This window comes from Peromyscus eremicus, chromosome 19 (genome assembly GCF_949786415.1).
Source record: "Peromyscus eremicus chromosome 19, PerEre_H2_v1, whole genome shotgun sequence".
Lineage (NCBI taxonomy): Eukaryota > Metazoa > Chordata > Mammalia > Rodentia > Cricetidae > Peromyscus > Peromyscus eremicus.
Genome location: NC_081435.1, coordinates 65,294,866 through 65,315,515, shown reverse-complemented (window position 1 = coordinate 65,315,515; position 20,650 = coordinate 65,294,866). Strand labels below are relative to the sequence as shown.

Here is a 20,650-nt window from a genome sequence, read left to right as displayed (position 1 = left end):
GCTTTCTATCTCTGGCCTCTCATGAGCATAAACATTTATCAAACATTTGTGCAATGTTTTGACCTCTGAAGGTTACTTGTCTTTATAATAGAAAGAAAAAAAAACACTTGTATTTTGCTCAAATTAGGCTGGATGTGGTTTGTGCACACCTTTAATCTCAGCACTTGGGAGGCAGAGGCAGAAGGGAGGCCAGCTTTATCTCCATAGTGAGTTCCAGGACAGCCAGGGCTACCTAGGGAGAAACTGTCTCAAATAATAATTATTATTATTATTATATGAAATATGCTGTTAAAACTAGAAAGGCTGGCTGGGCGGTGGTGGCGCACGCCTTTAATCCCAGCACTCGGGAGGCAGAGCCAGGCGGATCTCTGTGAGTTCAAGGCCAGCCTGGGCTACCAAGTGAGTTCCAGGAAAGGCGCAAAGCTACACAGAGAAACCCTGTCTCGAAAAATAAAAAAAAAAAAAAAACAACAAAAAACTAGAAAGGCTGACCTAAGAAACCTTTAATTTTTTTAAATCTTGTGTGCAATATGTGCATTTTCCTGTGTGATTCAAGAACACATATGTCATGGTACATAGTGCAATTTCCTATATGAGTCAGGAACACACATGTCACAGTACATGTGTAGAGGTCAGAGGACACTTCTGAATGGCAGCTCTCACCTTCCACCTTGTTTGAGACAGGTTCTCCTTTTGGTTTTCCCACTCTGCACACCAAGCTAGTGAGTCTGAGAATTCTCCTGCTTCTGCCTGAGATGACAGATGGGCACTACCATGTCTGGTTTTATGTGTGCTCCTGGGATGTGAACTTAGGTCCTGACATTTGCATGACAAGTACCCACTGAGCCAGTCCCCCAGCTCTTTAAGAAAACAATTTTAACTTGTTAATGGAACTCAGGATCCTCCTGTCTCTGCCTCCTGAGTGCTCCGATTACCAGCATGTGCTACCACGACACTGTTTTTTGAGGGAGATGGAAAATAAGTAAGAGTGAAAAAGTCAACTACTGGGGCGAGCCGAGCTATGCCGAAGCTCTTTGCTCCAGCACACTTGGCTCCTCGGTGTATTGTAAATAAGGAACATGGAAGGACACTGCATCTCCATGAGAAGCAGATCCATCACTGAACTCAAGAGAAAAGAAGACACTGTCAGTGGAGAAATTGAGAGCAGTATTTATTTATGTATCTTGTACACCTGTAGTGTATAATATATATGAAATGTTGATTCATTTTGCTGCTTTTGTGACCCCTGCCCAAGGAAGATTGTGAAAACTGATCTCTCTCTGCCTTTAGTGGACCATAAAGAAATTCTTTTCATGTTTTGTTTTGTTTTGTTTTTCGAGACAGGGTTTCTTTGTGTTCTTTATCTTGTCTGGTAGTGGGTCAAAGGACCCAGTTCCCTCCAGAGGAATCTCACCCCATGCACTGCAGGCAGACATGGTACTCCAGAGGCCAGGAAGACTCTGAAGCTCCCAACTGGCTTTCCCACTCAGTCTGTTAACAAGCGTGCCTATCCAATGAGGTCTCCATAAAAATCAAAACAGACACAGCTTTGGGAGCTTTCTAATAGCTAAGCATGCAGTGATTACTGGGTGTTGCTCATCCCAACAGAACAGCGTGGCTGAAGCCTGCTGAACCCATTCCTGCACAGTGTGCTCAGAAAGGGCATAAAAGTTCCTCTCACACACCCCACTTCCGCCCCCTCACCTTAACCCATTTCCTTTGCAATATCCTTCATTATAAACCAGCAAGGGTAATTCTTTCTCTAAGTTCTGGGAGCTATTGGGGTAAATGTATTGAACCAAATGGGGGTTGTGGGAACCTGATCTTCAGCCTGTTGGTGGGCACAGGTAGGAGCCTTGGGACAGGTAACTATAGTGGGAACTGAGCCTTCAGAGTACAGGATCTGATTACCTCCAGGATGATAGTGTGACAACTGAGCAGGACTAGAGGACACTGGCTAGCTTCTATTGCAGAAGAGATTGCTTAGTTGTTATGGGGGGAAAACCTCTCATGTGATGGGTCAGAAGTCTCCTGTGTTAGGACACAGTCATACTGTAGTATGACAGGAAGCAGATAACAGGGGTTCTGACGGAAGAGCACTCACCCAGCTACAGAAACACTTCAAGCATCAGTCATGCACACTGTGCCCTTTGACACCCTTCACCTGGAAATTCCCTACAAGGAAGGACAGAAAGCCCCAGAAGCAGAAACCCTGAGGAACACTAAGCTGGGCAGGACTCCCTGAAGAGTAACGTGACAGGTCTCATCCCAGACCTCCCAGCTCCTGATTGTCTCCACGTTACTGTAACCAATAAAAATCTGCTGGTGTGATTCCGGGTCAGATTCACAACCAAGCTAGGCCAACATCAATGAACATGCCAAAGTGGGTGAGAAAAGCCCATGATGCCTGACATACTCTGAACTAGAGAAAGAGCTGGTGTCCATTAAAAGAGCAGGTCTGGGGAGGGGTAGGTAGGACCACGTGCCAGATTACAACAGGAGGAAAGAATGACCAGGTAATATGTTTCTTTGAAGGCTGCCATAATTAAAATGTCTTGTAGAGCTGGGGCCATCCCATCGGGTAAAACCACTGGCCAAGCAAGTCTGACGACTTCAGTTAGATTCCTAGAACCATGAAAAAAGCCGGATGTGTGACATACATCTAAGATCTAGTACTCCCGGAGAGATGGGAGGCACTGATTGGAGAAAATCCCAGAATCTTGGGGGTCAGCTAGCCTGGAGTAGGCCGGCAGTAAAAACAAGAGAGAGCCTGCTTCAACAAGGTTAAAGGTGAAGATCCCCCAAAGTGGTGCTCTGACCTCTACACTCACATACCCTTACACACACAAATACACACACTAAAAAATAAAGATTTCTTCTGCATAAAAATGATTTTAAAAATGTCTGAAAACCTGGGAGAAATGGCAAGACAGTTACAACATTGCCCCAGTGACTGAAGTCCAGCAGAATTATCTCTGGGAAGCGAAAAGCTACACAAAAATATATAAGAGGCTGGGTAAGTCTGTCAGAATCAAGTAAGGTACAGACAAGCACTCACATAACGATATCTCTGAGTTAAAAACAACACAGGACAGAATGTTCTTGTGTGCTGTTATTCCTGTTTGGAACTTAAGAGCACACAGAATCTCAGGCCCTACTCCAAACTCCTGAGTCAGAACCTCAGATGAGCCCATGAATCTGTGCTAACCACACTATCCAATTGACAGGTAGATGTGAAGAGTCTGGCTCATTTCTACTCTGCAGAGCTATTTCTCACCTTATGGTTGTGTTAAATCTTTTCACCCAATGTTAAACTACTGTTCAAAATAGAACTCACCTTAGAAGAAAGAGACAGAGCCTACCAATGATTGCACTAGGGACTGGAGTGATGGCTGAGCAGTAAGAGTACTGGCTACTCTTCCAGAGGACCCATATTCAATTCCCAGCACCTACATGATAGTGACAGCCACCGTAACGCCAGTTCAAGGGGATCTGATGCCCTCTTCTGGCCCCTGTGGGCACCAGGCACACACATGGTACACAGGCATACATGCAGGCAAAACACCCATACATATAAAATAAAATAAATTTTTAAATAATTAACTTACGCTGCTTGAAGACCTCGAGGGCTCTCTTCAAGGTACTGAAAAACAAGTACATAATACAATTTCAACTCTGGAAATCATCTATCTAATTTTATCACAATGTTTTCACGTGCCTCTCTTTGCCACGTCTTCACCTGGGGGCTCCAGATTCACGTTTACTCTTGAGCCTCAGAAAACAGTGAAAGACCAAAACCTCTTAAGACCGACCTCCTCAATCCCTGGCATAAACAGTTCTGCACTGTCTGCCCTGGGTAGAGCAAAATGTAAAAACTCTGCATTTTATCTTCCCCGGTGATAATATAGGAATCTGATCCTTTTCTCATAAGAACATGTTGTCATTTGAATATGAAAACGAAGCAAATAAAGAGAGAGCTCCAATCCTAGTGTGCACTTTCAGTGAGTGTCTGGGGGGCGGGGGAGGAGGAGGAGGATGGTGTACAAACTGAGACAGCATCTCACCTAGCCGGGCTTGCTATGCAGCTGAAGCCAGCCTTAAATTCCTAACTCTCCTGCCTCCACTTTCCAAGTGCTAGGATTACAGGCATTCCCCACCATGCCCCAGCTCAAACCCTGGCTCTCAACTGACTCCTTTTCCAGAAAGTCATCACATGCTTTTTTTTTTTCTGAGATTGAGTCTCTGTACCTCTGGCTGTCCTGGAACTCACCTTGTAGACCAGACTGACCTCGAACTCAGAGAGATCCACCTGCCTCTGATTCCCGAGTGCTGGGACTGAAGGCGTGGGTCACTACACTCAGCATATACTTACTGATCAGAAACTATAGGTCAAGCTTATTCCTTTTTTACAGCTTCCTTCTTTTAATTGCATCTTTACCATGTGCAACGTAATATTTTGAAATCTGTATGCATTGTGGAATGGCTCAATAAAGTAATTAGTATATCCATTACCTCACATCCTTACCACTGTTTTGGAGTGGTACACTTACAATCTACTTTCAATTCTTTTTAAGAATAATGCATTGCTATTAACTACAACCACAGTGCTGTATAATATTTCTCTTGAATTTATTTCTCCTAACTAAACCCTTAACTTTTTGTTTTGTTTTGTTTTTCAAGACAGGCTCTCACTCTGTAGACCAGGCTGGCCTTGAACTCACAGAGATCCACCTGCCTCTGCCTCCCAAGTGCTGGGATTAAAGGTGTGCGCCACCACCACCCAGCTCCTTAACATTTTTTTTCTTTTCCGTTTTTATACGTGTTGTACGTGTGTATGAACATGCATGTCTCCACATGTGTGGGCATGTATGTGAGCATACACACATGTGCATGTAAAGGCTCAAGGTTGAAGTTGATGCTAAGAATCATTCTCTATCAGTCTTCTACTCATTCTCTGAGGCAGGGTCTCTCAATCAAACTCAGAGCTCACTGATATGGCTAGCCATGCTATCTATCCAGTTAACTCTGGGGATCCCCTGACTCCACCTTCTAAGGTTGGAATTACAGGCTTCCACATCATCCAGCGTTGACATCAGTTCTGGGGAACTGAACTATGGCCATCACGCTTGTGCAGATAGTACTTCAACCAGAGGCATCTCCCAGCTCTGAAATCGTCTTTTTCCTCTAGCCCGGAAGATTTCATTTTCCTATTTGATCCTTTTACAAAATTTCTAGGACATTTCTAAAAATCTCCCCACTTAAGCTTTTAATTCACTCTTTTATAAACATAGTCTGTATAATTGAGGGGTTTTTTTTTAGATCTGTTCATCACTAAAAATCTATGTACATCTAATTCTGCAATCTATTGTATTGTTGAATTGTAGTCACAGTAACCTTTGTGTGTGTGTGTGTGCGTGTGTGTGTGCACATGCACATGTATGTGCCTGTGTATGTTCCTGTGTGTGTATGTGACTGTGTGTGTGTGTGTGTGCGCGCATGTGCATTATGAACTAAATGTTCAGTTTCACTGTGTTTCTTCTGCAAGGGTCTGTACTGAAAAAATTGTGGTAACTTAGAACCACAAATTCTGTGTTCTGTTAAGATCTATGAAAAGACACAGACTTTTCACAATTGGAAAAAAGGAAAGAAATATTAATTCTTTTAATCTTACATACTGTGACTGCTACTCAATTGTACTTGCTGAAACAATGGGGCACTGGGCAGTGAGCCAGCCTAGGACTCAGAAAGACACTGACTGGTACCTACTTGATCTCGGACTGTCCACATGGCTTCTTCCTGGAGAGACTCAGCAGATCTTTGCCATATTTCTCTTCAATTGATGCCCTAGAGGGAACAGAAGAGAAAGTCATAGGTCCTGCATAGAGTTCTTAGCTAAGACACATAAGGCAATGCCCCTGCAGGAAAGTTGTTCATTTACTGTAGAAGTTCAGATGTAAAGTCACTGTGTAAAATATAAGACTCAGTAATTTAAAATTAATTAATTAATTAAAATAAAACTCAAAGCCAGGCATGGTAGTACACATCTATAATCCCAGAACCGGGAGGTAAAGCCAGGAAGGCCAGGAGTCAACATCAGCCTTAGCTACACAGGGAGTTTGAGGCCAGTCTAGGATATATGAGACCTTGTTTCAAAAAACAAAAGGAAGGGGCTGGAGAGACAGCTCATGGCTAAGAGCACTTGTGGCTCTTCCAGAGGACCTGGGTTTAGTTCATAGCACACTCATCAGGCAGTTCATAACCACTTGTAACTCCAAAGGATCAGACATTCACTTCTGGCCTCCTTGGCACCCATACTTAGACATGGCATACAGGCACATACACATAAATAAAAATAAGCCTTAAGAAAATATACACACACGCATGCATACACACACACACACACACACACACACACACACACACACACACACCTTGATCACCAGAACCCAGGCCTTAAAGGCCAGGTATGTGAAACAAACGTGCAATTCCAGCCCCTGGAAGTGGGAGACAGGATTCCTGGGTGCACCGGCCAGGCAGCCTACCCTACCCAGGAGGCCTCAAGACAGTGAGAGACACTGTCTCAAAGGAAAAGGAACACTGCAGCCCACGTCAACCTAAATCTTTACATTAACTTCCCAAAAAGCTATGACTATGGCCCTGAACCACCAGGCCGAGCTTTTATTATCCTAAAAAAATAAACAAAAAGAAAAGCTCCAGGGCTGGGGAGATGGCTCAGTGGCTAAAAGCACATACTGCTCTTCTTGAGGACCAGAGTTCGATTCCCTAGCACTCGCATCAGGTTGCTTACAATTACCTGTAACCCCAGCTCCAGGGGATCTCATACCCCTGACCTTTGTGGGCACTTACATTCATGTGTACATACTCCTCCCCCCAACACACACATACATACACATAATTAAAGTAATAAAAATAAATATTTAAATAAAAAGAGAAAAGCACAAAGAAACAATAATAAGCTATTCAAATTACATCAACCAAAATTAATTCATTTGGGGACTGTGGTGGTACTATTAGGAGGTGTGGCTTTGTTGAAGGAAGTGTGTCACTGTGGGAGTGGGCTTTGAGGTCTTATATATGCTCAAGCTACTCCCAGTGAAACAGTCTACTTCCTGTTGCCTTCTGATCAAGATGTAGCCAGGACCATGTCTGTCTGCACACCGCCATGCTCCCCGCCATGAAGATAATGAACTAAACCTCTGAAACTGTAAGCAAGCCCCAATTAAATGTTTTCCTTTATAAGAGTTGCCATGGTCATGGTGTCTCTTCACAGCACTAGAAACCCTACCTAAGACAGAGTCTGAGAAGACGATTAGTGGGTAAAGTGCATCACACACAACACAGAAAAAGCAGCACACGGCCAGGTATAATGGTGCACACCTCTAATCCCAGCACTTGAGAGGCAGAGGCAGGAGGATCTCTAGGAGCTCAAGGCCAGCCCGGTCTATATAGTGAGTTCCAGGACAGCAAGGACTATACAGTGAGACCTGGTATGGGGTGGACGATAGAACACAGTGACACACATCCATAATTATATCCCTGGGGTTCATGGAGTTTCCTGGCCAACCAGCCTACTGAAGCTGATGAGTTCCAGGTTCAGAAAGAAACCTTGTCTCAAAAAATAAGATAAAGGGGTCAGTGAAATGGCTCGGTGGGTAAAGGTGCTTGCTGCCAACCCTGACAAAAATGAGTATAACCCCCAGAACCCACATGGTTGAAGGAAATAACTAATTCTCCTTCTGACCTCCAAACACACACACACACACACACACACACACACACACACACACACACACACGCCAACAACAACAAATAAAGTAAAAAAAAATGCTGAAAGACAAGTAAGGAAGGCATGGACAGCAATCTGTGATCTGCACAACATACATTCACACACACAGACATGCAGCCACACATATGTGCATGCACACACATGAACATGTATAGACAAATACACCACAAGCATATATAAATTAGTTGTATCATTTGATGATGATTGAAATCGGTATTTTTTAATTTTTTTTGTTTGTGAATATATATGTCTGCAGTGTGTGTGAACATGTGAGCATATGCCTGTGTGCACACATGTAAAGACAAATGATGGCAGAGGGTGCTCTAGCTCACACTCCATCTTCTTCCCTTGAGACAGGGTCTCTAGCTAATCTTGGCATTCACATCTGCTGATTATCCGATAAAAACAAAAAAATGTAAAAAATATTCTAAAGATAGTCATTTTCACAATGCTACTTCTTCCCATCTATGAGTCTAGGAAGTCTTCCCATCTTTGACTGTCTTTGATTTCTTTCATCAGTTTTAAAGTTTTCATTGGTAAGGTCTTTCTCTTCATTGGTTAGGTTTATTCCCAAGTATCTTTTGAGGCAGGTGTGACTAGAACTGCTTGCCAGATTTCTTTCTTGTCATATGTGTGGCTGGTACACAAGAGACTGATGATTTGGTGTAAGAGTCTGTTTGGGAGGCATCCAGGCAGTGGGACCGGGTCCTGTGCTCATTGTATGAGTTAGCTGTTTGAAACCTGGGGCCTATGCAGGGTCGCTTGGCTCGGCCTGGGAGGAGGGGACTGGACCTACCTGGACTGAGTCCACCAGGTTGATCTCAGTCTGTGGGGAAGGCTTTGCCCTGGAGGAGGTGGGAATGGGAGGTGGGCTGGGGGGAAGGTAAGGGGGACCAGAAGGGGGAGAACAAGGGAATCTGTGACTGATATGTAGAACTGAATTGTATTGCAAAATAAAAATTTTTAAAAAATAAAATAAAAAGAGTTTTTGCTGCAAGAGTTTCCCAGCTCTACAAGTTTTCTAGTAGAATCTTAGGGTCTCTTATGCATAGAATCATATCGTCTGGAAACTTTGACTTCTTTCTTTACTATTTATATCACTTTTATTCCTTTCTTTTGTCTCTTTTTCTCTAAGACTTCAAGCACTACATTGAATAAAAGTAGAGAAAGTGGACATGCTTGTCTTGTCCTTGATTTTAGTGGAAATGCCTGGAAGTATTTCCTATTTAGTATAATGTTAGATGTGGTGATACTTTGTTTGTGATCTAACAAATAAAGCTTGTCTGAAGATCAGAGTATGGAGCTAAGCCACTAGTTAGCCATAGAGGCAGACGATCTTTGTGAGTTAGAGGCTACACAAAATTTTGATCCAGTTTAAAAGAGAAACAGAACCAGGCAATGGTGGCACACACCTTTAATTCCAGCACTAGGGAGGTTGAGACAGGAAGTGTTATGTGTGAAGAAAAGGAATAGAAGGCGGAAGGAGATAGGAGTTCAGATCCCTTTCAGGCTGAGGATTCAGTAGAGGTAAGAAGTCTCTCTAGTGGCTGGCTGCCTGGCTTCTCTGATCTTTCAGCTTTCACCCTGATATCTGCCTCCAGGTTTTTATTATTAACACCAGTTAGAATTCGTGCTACAGTTAATTAAATATATTTTCATTATGTTGACATATGTTCCTTCTATTGTAGCCTCTTCAGGATTTTATGATAAATGGATGTTAGATTTTGTCAAAAGCCTTTTCTGTATTAAAATGATCATGTGATTTCTATTCTTGAGCCCATTTGTATGATGCGCTGCATTTATTGATTCACATCTGTTGAACCATCCTTGAATCTCTAGAATGAAGCCACCTTAACCAGAGTGAACGATCTCTTTGATGTTTTCTTCTACTTAGTTTGTAGTTTGTAAGTACTTGATTGATATTTTTGCATGTATGCTCATTAAGGATATTGGCTTATGACTTCATTGTGTTGCTGCTGTGTCTTTCTCTGAGTCTGAAGCTCTTCTTTTCTATTTTATGGAATAGTTCAAGCATTGGTGTTAAGTCTCCTTTAAAAGTCTGGTAGAAGCTGGGAATTGTGGATTTGGGGCCAGTCTGGTCTACATAGCAAGTTCCAGGCTCCTGGTCTACATAGCAAGTTCCAGACTAGCCAGAGCTATGTAGTAAAACCCTGTCTAGAAAGGAAAGAAGGAAGGAAGGAAGGAAGGAAGGAAGGAAGGAAGGAAGGAAGGAAGGAAGGAAGGAAGAGACAGAGAGAGACACACAGCACACAGACAGACAGAAACACAGAAAGAAAAAAAAAAAACAAAGAAATCTGGGCCTGGACTTTTTCAGCCCCAATCTCAACAATTGTTGTAGATGTGTTATTTTATTTTATTTGTGTGTGTGTGTGTGTGTGTGCATGTGTGCACATGGGCAAATGTATGGATGCATGTGTGTTCAGGTGCCCAAAAAGCCCAGAAGAAGCCACTAGATCCCCTGAAGACCGAGTTACAGGTGGCTGTGTGCCACATGACATGGGTGCTGGGAACCAAACCTGGGACCTCTGGAAGAACAGCAAGCACTCTTAACCACTGAGCCATTACTCCAGCCCCCCTATTTAAATTCTTTATCCCACCTTGGTTTAATTTGGGTAGATCATATGCAACAGAAATTCATCCATTACTTTTAGATTTTCCAACATAAAGCATGTCCCAAGAATTTTCTGAATTTCCCCAGCATCTGTTGTAAAGTCTCCTTTCCATTTTTAGGTTTGATTTTTTTTTTTATTAATTTGAGTCTTCTTTTTCTTTTGGTTAGATTGGCTAGGGTTTGCCTATCTTATTTATCTCTTCAAAGAAATAGCTCTTTGCTTCATTGATTCTTTATATTATTTCCATTTCTGTAATTTCTGGCTTGACATAATTTCTTCTCACCCACTGATTTTGTGCTCAACTTGTTCTTGCCCTAAGTGTGATCATTAAGTTATTTATTTGAGAGCTCTTTAATTTTTAATGTAGCCAATGTAGCTATGAACCTTTCTCTCAAAACTACTTTCATTATATCCTAAAAGTTTTGATATGATGTGTTTATTTTCATTCAGTGTAGGAATTCTTTAATTTCCTCCTTGGTGTCTTCAGTGATTCATTCATCGTGTAACAGTGTGTGATTTAATCTCCATGAGTTTGTGTATATTGTATAGTTTCTCTTGCTGTTGATTTAAAGTTTTATTCCATTGTAGTCAAAATACAAGGAATGATTTCCATATTTGCTAAGAATTGCCAGGTGTCCTATCATATGTTCTCTTTTAGGGAAAGTCCCAAAGACTGCTGAGAGAGATGTGCATTCTGCATGTTTGGGTGAAATGTTCTGTGCAAGTCTCACTTGGTCTATGATACTGTTTAACATGGATACATATTTTTTCCTTGGGATGGCCTATTTATTATGGAAGTGTGGTATTGAAGTAGCCCAGTACTACTGTGTTGGGTTTAATCTGTGACTTTACATCTAATAGTATTTGTTTTATAAAATCGAGTGAACTCATATTTGGCGCATACATGTTTAGAATTACAATGTTCTCTTGATGGGCTTTTCTGTTTTATCGGCATAAAAAAATTCTTTGTCCCTTCCTACTAATTTGGAGTGAATTTTATCAGATATTAAAACAGCAACACTTACTTGTTTACTAGGTCCATTTACTTGGGACTTTTTCCTCCTTTTGCCCAAAGGTAGCATCTGTCTTTGATGCAACAAATACATGGGACCTGGGTTTTTGTTTTTTTGTTTTTTGTTTTGTTTTTGTTTTTTGGAGCTGAGGATCGAACCCAGGGCCTTGCCCTTGCTAGGCAAGCGCTCTACCACTGAGCTAAATCCCCAACCCATGGGACCTGTTTTTTAATCCAATATGTTAGTCTGTGCTTTTTAATAGGGACTGGAGACCATTAATATTCAGAATTATTACCAAAAGGTTTGTATTAATTCATGACACTTTGTTGATTGTGTGGTATTTGGTGTTTTCCTCATCCTCATTTGGTTATCCATGTTTCAGTGTACCTTATTCTTCCTTGTAGCCTCATACATGTGTTTAATTGTCTCAGTCTGAAGGATCCCTTCAAGGATCTTCTGCAGACCTCAATTAGGGGTCATAAATTTCTTAATCTCTTTATCACAGAAAGTTTTTCATTTTCCTTCAGTTAGGTACATTAACGCCCTCCTGTCTTCTAAAGTTTCTATTGAGAAATTGTAACATGAATCTTTTAATAAAAAAAACCTGAGTCCTCTGACTGAAATCCTCTGTGTCCTCACCTGAAAGGCTCCAGCTGAAAGTAATGCTTCTGCTGAAAAGCCCTTAGTTCCTGTCTGCTCACACCTTATATACCTTTCTCCGCCCAGCCATCACGTCCTGGGATTAAAGGCGTGTGCCATCACTGCCTGGCTTCTATGTTTAATCTAGTGGCTTGTTCTGTTCTCTGATCTTCAGGCAGATTTTATTAGGGTACCTAGTATATCACACAGAAATCTCTTGTATGAGCCTGGTTTTATATGTAAGCTGGTGTTTCTCTCATGCAGATTTCAATATGAATTCTTTGTTCTGTCTATTTACTGTTTTGACTACAATTTAACATGAGGAGGTTTTTTTTCTGGTCTTTGGTGTTTTAACTGCCACTTGTACCTAGGTAGGAACCTCTTTCCCTAGATTTGGGGAATTTCCTGCTATGACTTTATTGAAAATATTTTCTATGCTTTTAGTACGAACTTCTCTTTCTTCTATGCCCATAATTTGTAGATTTAGTCTTTTCAGAGTGTCCCGTAGATTTCAAATGTTCTGTTCATACCTTCTTGTGAATTTATACTTTTTAACAGTGTGAATGATGACATTCCTCTACCTTGTCTTTAAGCACTGATATTCTGTCCTCCCCATGATCCATTTCATCGGTGAGCCTTTCCATAGAGCTTTTTATTTGACTTACTGAATTTTTCATTTCCAGTATTCTACTTGGCTTTCTTCAGCCTTTCTGTCTCTACGGACTTCTATTTTCATATCTTATACTGATTATGTTATTCTATTCAATATTTGTGTTCTCTTGGAATTCATTCAGAAATTTATGGCCTCTTTGATCTATTTGAACATACTTACAAGTATCCTTTTGAATTTTTTGTCTTTGATTTTGTCTAGTTCACTCTTACTAGAGGCCATTACTACTGGTATTACTAACTTTAGAGAAGTCACATCGTCTTGGTTTTTCATGTTTCTTATACTTTTGCATTGGGACTTGTACATCTGTGTTTGGGTTATTTTCAATTTGGGTCTTTTCAAGTGTCCCTGATTCTTTCACGGGAAGTGTTTTTAACATTTAACAAGAACTAGATTTCAGTAAGGCTGAAGTGCCATTTTTCTCTGCTGGACTGGTGTCTAGGAGCACAGGCTCAATCCCCAGTGCTCCCCTGAAATTAGAATACTATCTTCAAAAGGATCATTACCAAAGGGTATGCCTGCTATGAAAATCCAATAATAGTCGAATTTAAAAAAAGAAACACAACACCCCTTAAATGCCAATCATTTTAGGAAGTAAAGGAGCACTGATAATACTGTGTAGAGTGATATGTTAACCACTGTGTAAAGTGGGAGAAAAATAGAGTAAGACTAGTGGTTAGTGATGGGGGGAGGATAAATATGAATAAAAGAGGGAACAGCAGGAGGGATGAGTCAGTTTTGGCTAAAAGTAAAATGAAAAGACATCAGTAAACTCATATACCCAGATAATCTACAACCATCCAGATCTCAGGAGGCTGAGACACTGAATCCCTACAAACCAGGAAAAGTCTGTGCTCTTTGAAAAAGGAAAAGATGGAGGTAGAGGACACAAGCAAAGGAGACCAGAGCTGTCTGCTAATCCGACACTAGTGTTAAATAAGGAAGACTAAGGAAAGAGGAGAAAGCCAAGTGCAGGATGGAGTCTGACGCTATCCAGCCGGCTTGCTAGTCTACCTGTTTTTTCTCTGGCTCACAGAGGACCGTCACACCTCTAGACACCCCTTTGTAAGGTCACACCTATGGACAACCCTTCAGGAGTCTAGATATCAGTGCTGGCCTATCCCAGTGTAGTCCATCTCAATGTCCAGTTTGCTGCTTGGAACCTGCGTCCATCTACATTCCCCTGCAGACTCTGCTCCAACCAGGTTTCCGTCTCACCAAAGACTGCATAGTTCTGATTGAAGTTTCCACCTACAGTCTAGACACATTCTGGCCAGGTTTCAGAATAAGGTCCCACGGCATTTGCTCTGAGTTTCCCAAGAGCATGGTTCAAAGAGGTCTCAGGCACCACAGCCACCAATATTGCAGAGGTCTTTTTTAAATGGCATCCCACGGCTGCCCAGTGCTGGAAAGAGACTTCTGGAATCTCTCCTCACTCTGACAATGTCACTCTGCATCCCTTGTCTGGCCTCTCCCTCTTTCTCTGCACCTTAAAATGCTTACCACTGAAAGTTCAAGTGCAAATCTTCTGAGCCTTTCTGTGTTAAGCCCTGGCCCTTATCTGCTTTTTCCTCTCACTGGAAGTAGAATCGCTCCTCAAACCAAACCAATCGCCCCAGGAGTTCTCCAGCTTTAGAAAGTCCCCTATTTTACTTCGGTATTAAAACTAGTGATAACTAAACATCAGCACTTCCAGAGTCATCGTCCAGCTTCCAGTGTATTGCGTGCAGAATCTAGCGAGCATCCCTGTCTCTTGTCCTCCATCCTCCTTCCTGTCTGCTCCTGAAGGGCTCTTGAGAACCCCCCTGGCCTCCAGGAGGAGGCACTCTAGCAGTAAGGCAACTGTGGGCAGAATCCCCACCCCCAGCAAGCACAGTGGTCTGCTCTCTGAAGAAAAGGGAGAGCTTTGCTGAAGTGAAACTCCAGAGTCACACTCTAAAACCAGGGGAACCACCATTGACATACAGAGGAAGATCCCAAGCATAGGGGAAGTGCTGGGTTCTGAGGCCATGGCCACAGGAGGAACCACCAGGACTTTGTAGAAATCCCCTTTGACTGGGGAAACACTTACCTAGATCACCACCCACTAACCACCCCAGTGTTCCTGCTCATGAATTTGTCTTCTTTTAAAGATTCATTTATTTTTTAATTGATATGTATGAGTGGCTTGCCTGTGTCTATGCCTGTGTATTATGTGTGTACAGAACACATACAGGCCAAAAAAAAAAGGCATTAGGTCCTCTGGAACTGGAGTTATGGATGTTTGTAAGCAGCCACGTGGATAATGGGAATGAAACCTTGGTCCTCTGCAAGAGCTACAAGTGTTCTTAGCCTTTGAGCCATCCCTCCAGCCCCTAAGTTGTCATTTCTGGAACATCTGTTATATGCCAGGCATCCTTCTGGTGCCAGGAACACCGAAAGACTGAAATGGAAGAGCAGCCTAGTGCAGCTGGTGGGTGTGTAAATCAGTGCTCTAGTTACTACAACAGGGACGTGTGAAAATGTAGAAAATAGAGCAAGACACAGAAGAGGGGTCCTACTCCTCTACTTTTAACGGCTAATTTATTTTTTACTACAGGAATTCACTCATGTTGGCTGTAAAACATCCCAGGTTTCAGAACTGTGGTATCTCTGCAGTGTTTTCCCTCCCTTTTGGCTCTTCTTGCCCTTCCTCCTCCCTCCTCCCTATTGGTCCTTCTACTTCCTGGTCTTACTTGTTTCCGTGCACGAGAAAAAGCATGCTATGTTTGTCTCTCTGTGTCTGCGTTATTTCACTTCAACATGATGGGGAGCTCCAGTTTCGCTCGTTTCCTGAAAAGCCAACGCTTGACTAGAAACTCTTCTTCACAAAGCCCTTCATGCTCACTTTGATCTCTCCCTCCAGATTTCCCAGACCAGGAATAATAATCCATGTGCCAGCTCCCCTTCAACAACTCATAGGCAGCATAATCAGACGCAGCCCTTTCCCTCGGGCCTGAAAACAGTCTCCACGGACTCCCTGCCTGGAGCTCGAGGGAGCCCCCAAGTCAGAGTAGGTAGTCAAAATGAAACCTTTTGTCCAAGTACCTGATATTTACCCATTTTGGCCCATTTTGCTACATATTCCCAAAATAGTGACTCCCTTGAGTTATTAATTTCTTTGGAAGACCCAGGCTCTTTGCTCACAGATTTTACAGAACAAGAGTCCAATGGCTTCCTTTTACTGATGAGGAAAATGACATCTGGAAAGATACGTGCCATAGATGCATGTCCCTGACAATGACCAAGGAAGCAGTATAAGAAGAGGAAGTAACTAGATGCTTCTCTCGTGTTCTTCCCTTTGTAGGTCTCAATTTCCTGCCTGTTCCACCTGCATGTCATGGGCTGTCTCCCTTTTAAAAATCGCCATGTCCAAGTCTAGTCCACACTGTCTCAGACTGTCCTCTTCTTTGGAATAGGGTCACTACAGATGTAATTAGCTGAGATAAGAGCACCCTTGAGCAGGGTCAGTTCCTAATCCATCATTGCCGGAGTCCTCACAAGCCAAGAACTCCCTGTAGTAATGAAGAGGGTAAGGAGTACAGGGCTGAAACCCATCAAAGACTCCTAACGATGTCAGAAGCTACACAAACCACGAACCACGTTCTCCCGAGAGCCTCCAAGACAGCAAGGTCCTGCGCCCACCTCTCCCATGGCGTCACCTCATCTTCTGGTGTCTGAATGAGGTCCTGCCTTCCTCTTACCACCTGGGGCTGCTTGCCGCCACCTCCAAGACCGCCTGTCTCCCACAGCTGTCAGAGCCACCTTTCCTGCCAGAGCCCTGCAAGGATCCCCTCTAGCATGAAGCTACCCCAGAATCTGGTTGTTTCAGTTGTTTGTTTATTGACTCTTGCCGATTTCTAATTCCTTTTTTTTTTCTTTCTTTCTTTCTTTCAAGATAGGGTCTCAACTATACAGCTCTTGGCTGTCCTGAAAAATCACTCTGTAGACCAGGCTGGCCTCGAACTCACAGAGATCTGCCTGCCTCTGCCTCCTGAGTGTTGGATTAAAGGCATGTGCCACCATCACCACTGCCTGGCTATTTTGTCAATTCTTCTTCTTTTTGGTAGGGTGGGAGGAGGGTCGAGACAGGGTTTCATTGTGTAGCCTGGCTGTCCTGGAGCTCACTCTATAAACCAGGCTGGTCTTGAACTCAGAGACATCCTCCTGCCTCTGCCTGCCGAGTGCTGGGATTAAAGGCGTGCACCGTCACCACTGGGTGTATTTTGCCCATTCTTAACCTGCCTCTTCAGTGTCATTGATATCACACTTCTTAATAGAGTTTGTGTGCTTGCTGCATTCTATGTGCTGTCACATTTATAAATCTTGTTTTTCAAATTGGCTCCTGGGAACTTTAGAACCTGCACTGATGTAGAAGAAACTTGAGTGTCAGAACTGATGCTTATAAAGGTTTACCGATAGATTTGCTTAAGTCACTAAAACATTAAGTCACCCAAAGTAGAATTTAGCTAAGGGGGCCACTGCCTCCAAAATACACCAAAGATAAGAAGAATGCTAACCAGGTCTGTTTGAGATCAGTGAAAGTTAGGATGCTGATGTTTGTTTACCAAGACGGAGCCCCAGTTAGGCTCCATTCCCATAACAAAAGGAGAAAACTCTGAATTACAAATGGCCATGAGGCTCATCTCCGTATCAAAGAGCATGACTCTAAGGGGGGCTCTAGGGGGCTGCACAGGCTCATAACCATCATTAGGTCCTGGCCTGCCAGTCAGTCCCCTGTGCTCTTCTCCAGAAAAGCACAATTCTTCCCAGTGGGCAAGACGACCCCAGGTAACAACTATAAGTACAACACTGCTATACTTAAATAATTCTGGCAATATCTTTGCTGTGTAAATCTCCCATCTGCCCAAGCGGCCAAACTTGCAGTCTCGTGTCTCTGTTTAAATCATTCAAAGTGTGACCAGGAACTGGACCTAAATGTAAGGATGACAGTGTGTGTGGAATGCACAAGCCTAAGTAAGGTGTGTGAGTTACTAAAACCATCTATTCATGGCCAGCTCCTCTATGGGCATTAGCCAGAGCTAGACACATGCTATGCTGAAAAAACTTTTTCCCCCTCTATTAATCTATTAAGTATGCAGAGTGATTTCTCACTGAGAAGGCATATTAATATTAACTCTAGAATAATATCAGTTACTTCTTGGGATCGGTTCATACCCTGTAGCAGAGAGTCTTCAGAACTGGTAAACAAGGGAGAAGTGCTTGGGGGGCAAGCCCGCCAGCCAGAGTTCAATCCCTAAAAGCCATGTAAAGGTAGAAGGAAAAAGCCAACTGCACAAAGTTGTCCCCTGACTCCCCCGTACACAGTGTAGCACATGCATGGCCACATACTAACAAGAAATAACTTTCTAAAAAAGAAAGACAAGAGAAAACGAATGATTCCCAGTCTGGGGTGGGGGTGGGGCATGTTGAAGGCCTGAGCATCTTACCTTTCTTTTAAAAACTCTTCAAATTCCTTGCAGTTCTTGCGGCCATTGTTCAGATGCTGGATGATGCTGTCGTAGCCGACAGTGCTGAGAATGTCCGTGCTCTGGAGGAATGAACAGCATAGCATCAGACTAGGAATCAGCATGAAGAAGGCATGGGGCAGAAGGGGCAGGAAGCCCGCAATGGGACTTTCACTGAATCATTTTTACAAAGATGTAACCCAAGAGAAATCAGAAAAGAAGTAAAAATGAACAGCTGGAAAAAAATAGTTAAAATGGTGAAACTGAAGAGCCATTAACAGAAGGGACAAGACAGAGGAATGAGAGGCTTAAGGATGAGGGGTGAGGCAGACTCAAGTCCCTCTCTGGGCCTCCATTCACACCTAAGTCAGGACAGGAGAGACAGGGTGTTGTGTGATCCTTCAAATCGCTTGTCAGTAACTGCCTCGGGCTACCAGGTGGTGCACGCCTTTAATCCCAGCACTGGGAGGCAGAGGCAGGTGGATCTTTGTGAGTTCAAGGCCAGCCTAGACTGCAGAGTGAGTTCCAGCATAGTCAGGACTACACAGAGTATGGTAATTTGAATGTAATTGGCCCCCATAATCTTATAGGGAGTGGCATTCTTAAGAGGTGTGGCTTTGTGGAGTAGGTGTGGCCTTGTTGGAAGAAATGTGTCACTGTGGGGGTGGGCTTTGAGATTTCCTATGCTCAAGATACGGCCCAGTGTCTGAGTCTACTTCCTGTTTAATTTTTAAATGCATCAGTAAATACAATCTGAAGATCTGGCAATTACCCAACAAGAGCATGACATCGCAGGGAAAATCTGTGATGTGCCAATAGTCTCTTCCTGGTCCATGGCATTCCCTGGAGAATCTACCAAATTTAGCCCCTACTCTTGTCCCATAAGTCTGAGGAGGCAGTCAAGCACAGAAAAGCAGCTCCTCTCAAAACTAGAATGAAGTACCCATATGTAGGACCAAGGGGGGGGGGGGAGAGAGAGAGAGAGAGAGAGAGAGAGAGAGAGAGAGAGAGAGAGAGAGAGAGGCTACAGGCCCATTTTAATCAGGGGCTAAACAACATTCAACACCAAAGACCCTGACATCTCCTCCCACAGCCAGTTAGCCCTCTTGAAGGACTGTGGAATAGCCACAAAAGGGAAGCGGTCCTGAACCACAAGGAAGAGTGAGAAGGCAAGCCCCAGAGTGGAAGAAACTGGTCACTGGCCCAACGGAACCATGAATGGGAGTCTGGGCCAGTACTGCTGCACATAGTTCCTGACCCTAGTTTGGGGAAAAGAATATTCAATTTTTAATTAGCAACTTCACTACCCCCTCTTCAATACAGTATTTACATTATCCTTTGCAAAATCCAAAGCCAGTCTTTCAACTCTCACGTTTTCTGGGAGTCTTTTCTGGGTAGCCCAGTTCCCTCTTCTAAGTTCTCAGAATTTGGTGCTCCGCACTGCTCACACAGATTTCTGTCCCAACTCTATCGAATGTGCCTAGAGCTTCATGCAACACTGTCACCACCCCTGCACCCCTCACAGAAAAACCTCCCTTGATGTCATGCACCTCAGGGGCCTACAGCAGAAATGTGCAGGGTGAGATGTCTCCCACCCGAATACATAAGAACAGAACAAGGAAGCAAAGCCCCCGGGGAAGTGAACAAAGGCATGTAAAGGCTCATTGTCAAAGTCATTTTGTAGACAGATGTCTCCGTTCCTACCCATCAAGAACGCTAGACTTCTCTGTTCTATGACATCAGGGAGGTGGTTTCCCTCTTCTTAATTAACAGTACAGATAGTTTAGGTCTGGTGGGGCAAGAAAGCTAGAACAGAGTTTCCTGAAAACACAGGCCTCCCAGCTGCCAGTCTCAAAAACAAAACAGAGCGGCCGCCCAGTCACTCTGAATCAGTGAAGAAAGGAATGCCAGTAAGAAGTAACTAAGAAAAGAAATTCTCAGAAAAAGCAAAGCACCTAGCACCAGGTCCACAGTGGCGGAGGGCTGGCCTATGCTAGTCAGAGAGCATGAGCACTAACCTGAAAGACGGAGATAAGAGTGGGAGGGCGAAGCCACACGGAGGAATGCACACGCAACCCAAGATATAGCAAGACACCCGGCACCAAGGGAGAGAGCTCAGTGGGCAAAACATCCGCTTCACACCAAAATGTCAAGCACGGAGTTCGGTCCAGGCACCCACATAAAAGTTAGGGGTCGCAGCGCGTGCTCATAATCCCAGCCCTGGGGAGGCAGAGACAAGCAGCTCCCTGGTGGAGCTTGCTGGCTAGCAAGCCTAGACTACTCAGCAAGCCCCAGGGAGAGACCATCCAGCGAGAGATTGTCTCAAAAAACAAGGTAGACAGCTCCTGAGGGAGACTGCCAGAGGCTGGCGCCGGCCTCTATACACACCTGCACCTGCGTAT

General features: G+C 43.5%; 1 protein-coding gene across 1 annotated transcript in view; it reads right to left on the bottom strand.

The window, feature by feature from the left end:
* Positions 1-20,650, bottom strand: part of Pstpip2 (proline-serine-threonine phosphatase interacting protein 2) — an 87,983-nt gene that overhangs the window by 28,578 nt on the left and 38,755 nt on the right. The window contains exons 2-4 of the mRNA XM_059246354.1: positions 18,231-18,331; positions 5,767-5,844; positions 3,609-3,643 (exon numbers count right to left, since the gene is read on the bottom strand). Coding sequence (XP_059102337.1) covers positions 3,609-3,643; positions 5,767-5,844; positions 18,231-18,331 — 214 coding nt within the window. The remainder of the gene's footprint in view (positions 1-3,608; positions 3,644-5,766; positions 5,845-18,230; positions 18,332-20,650) is intronic.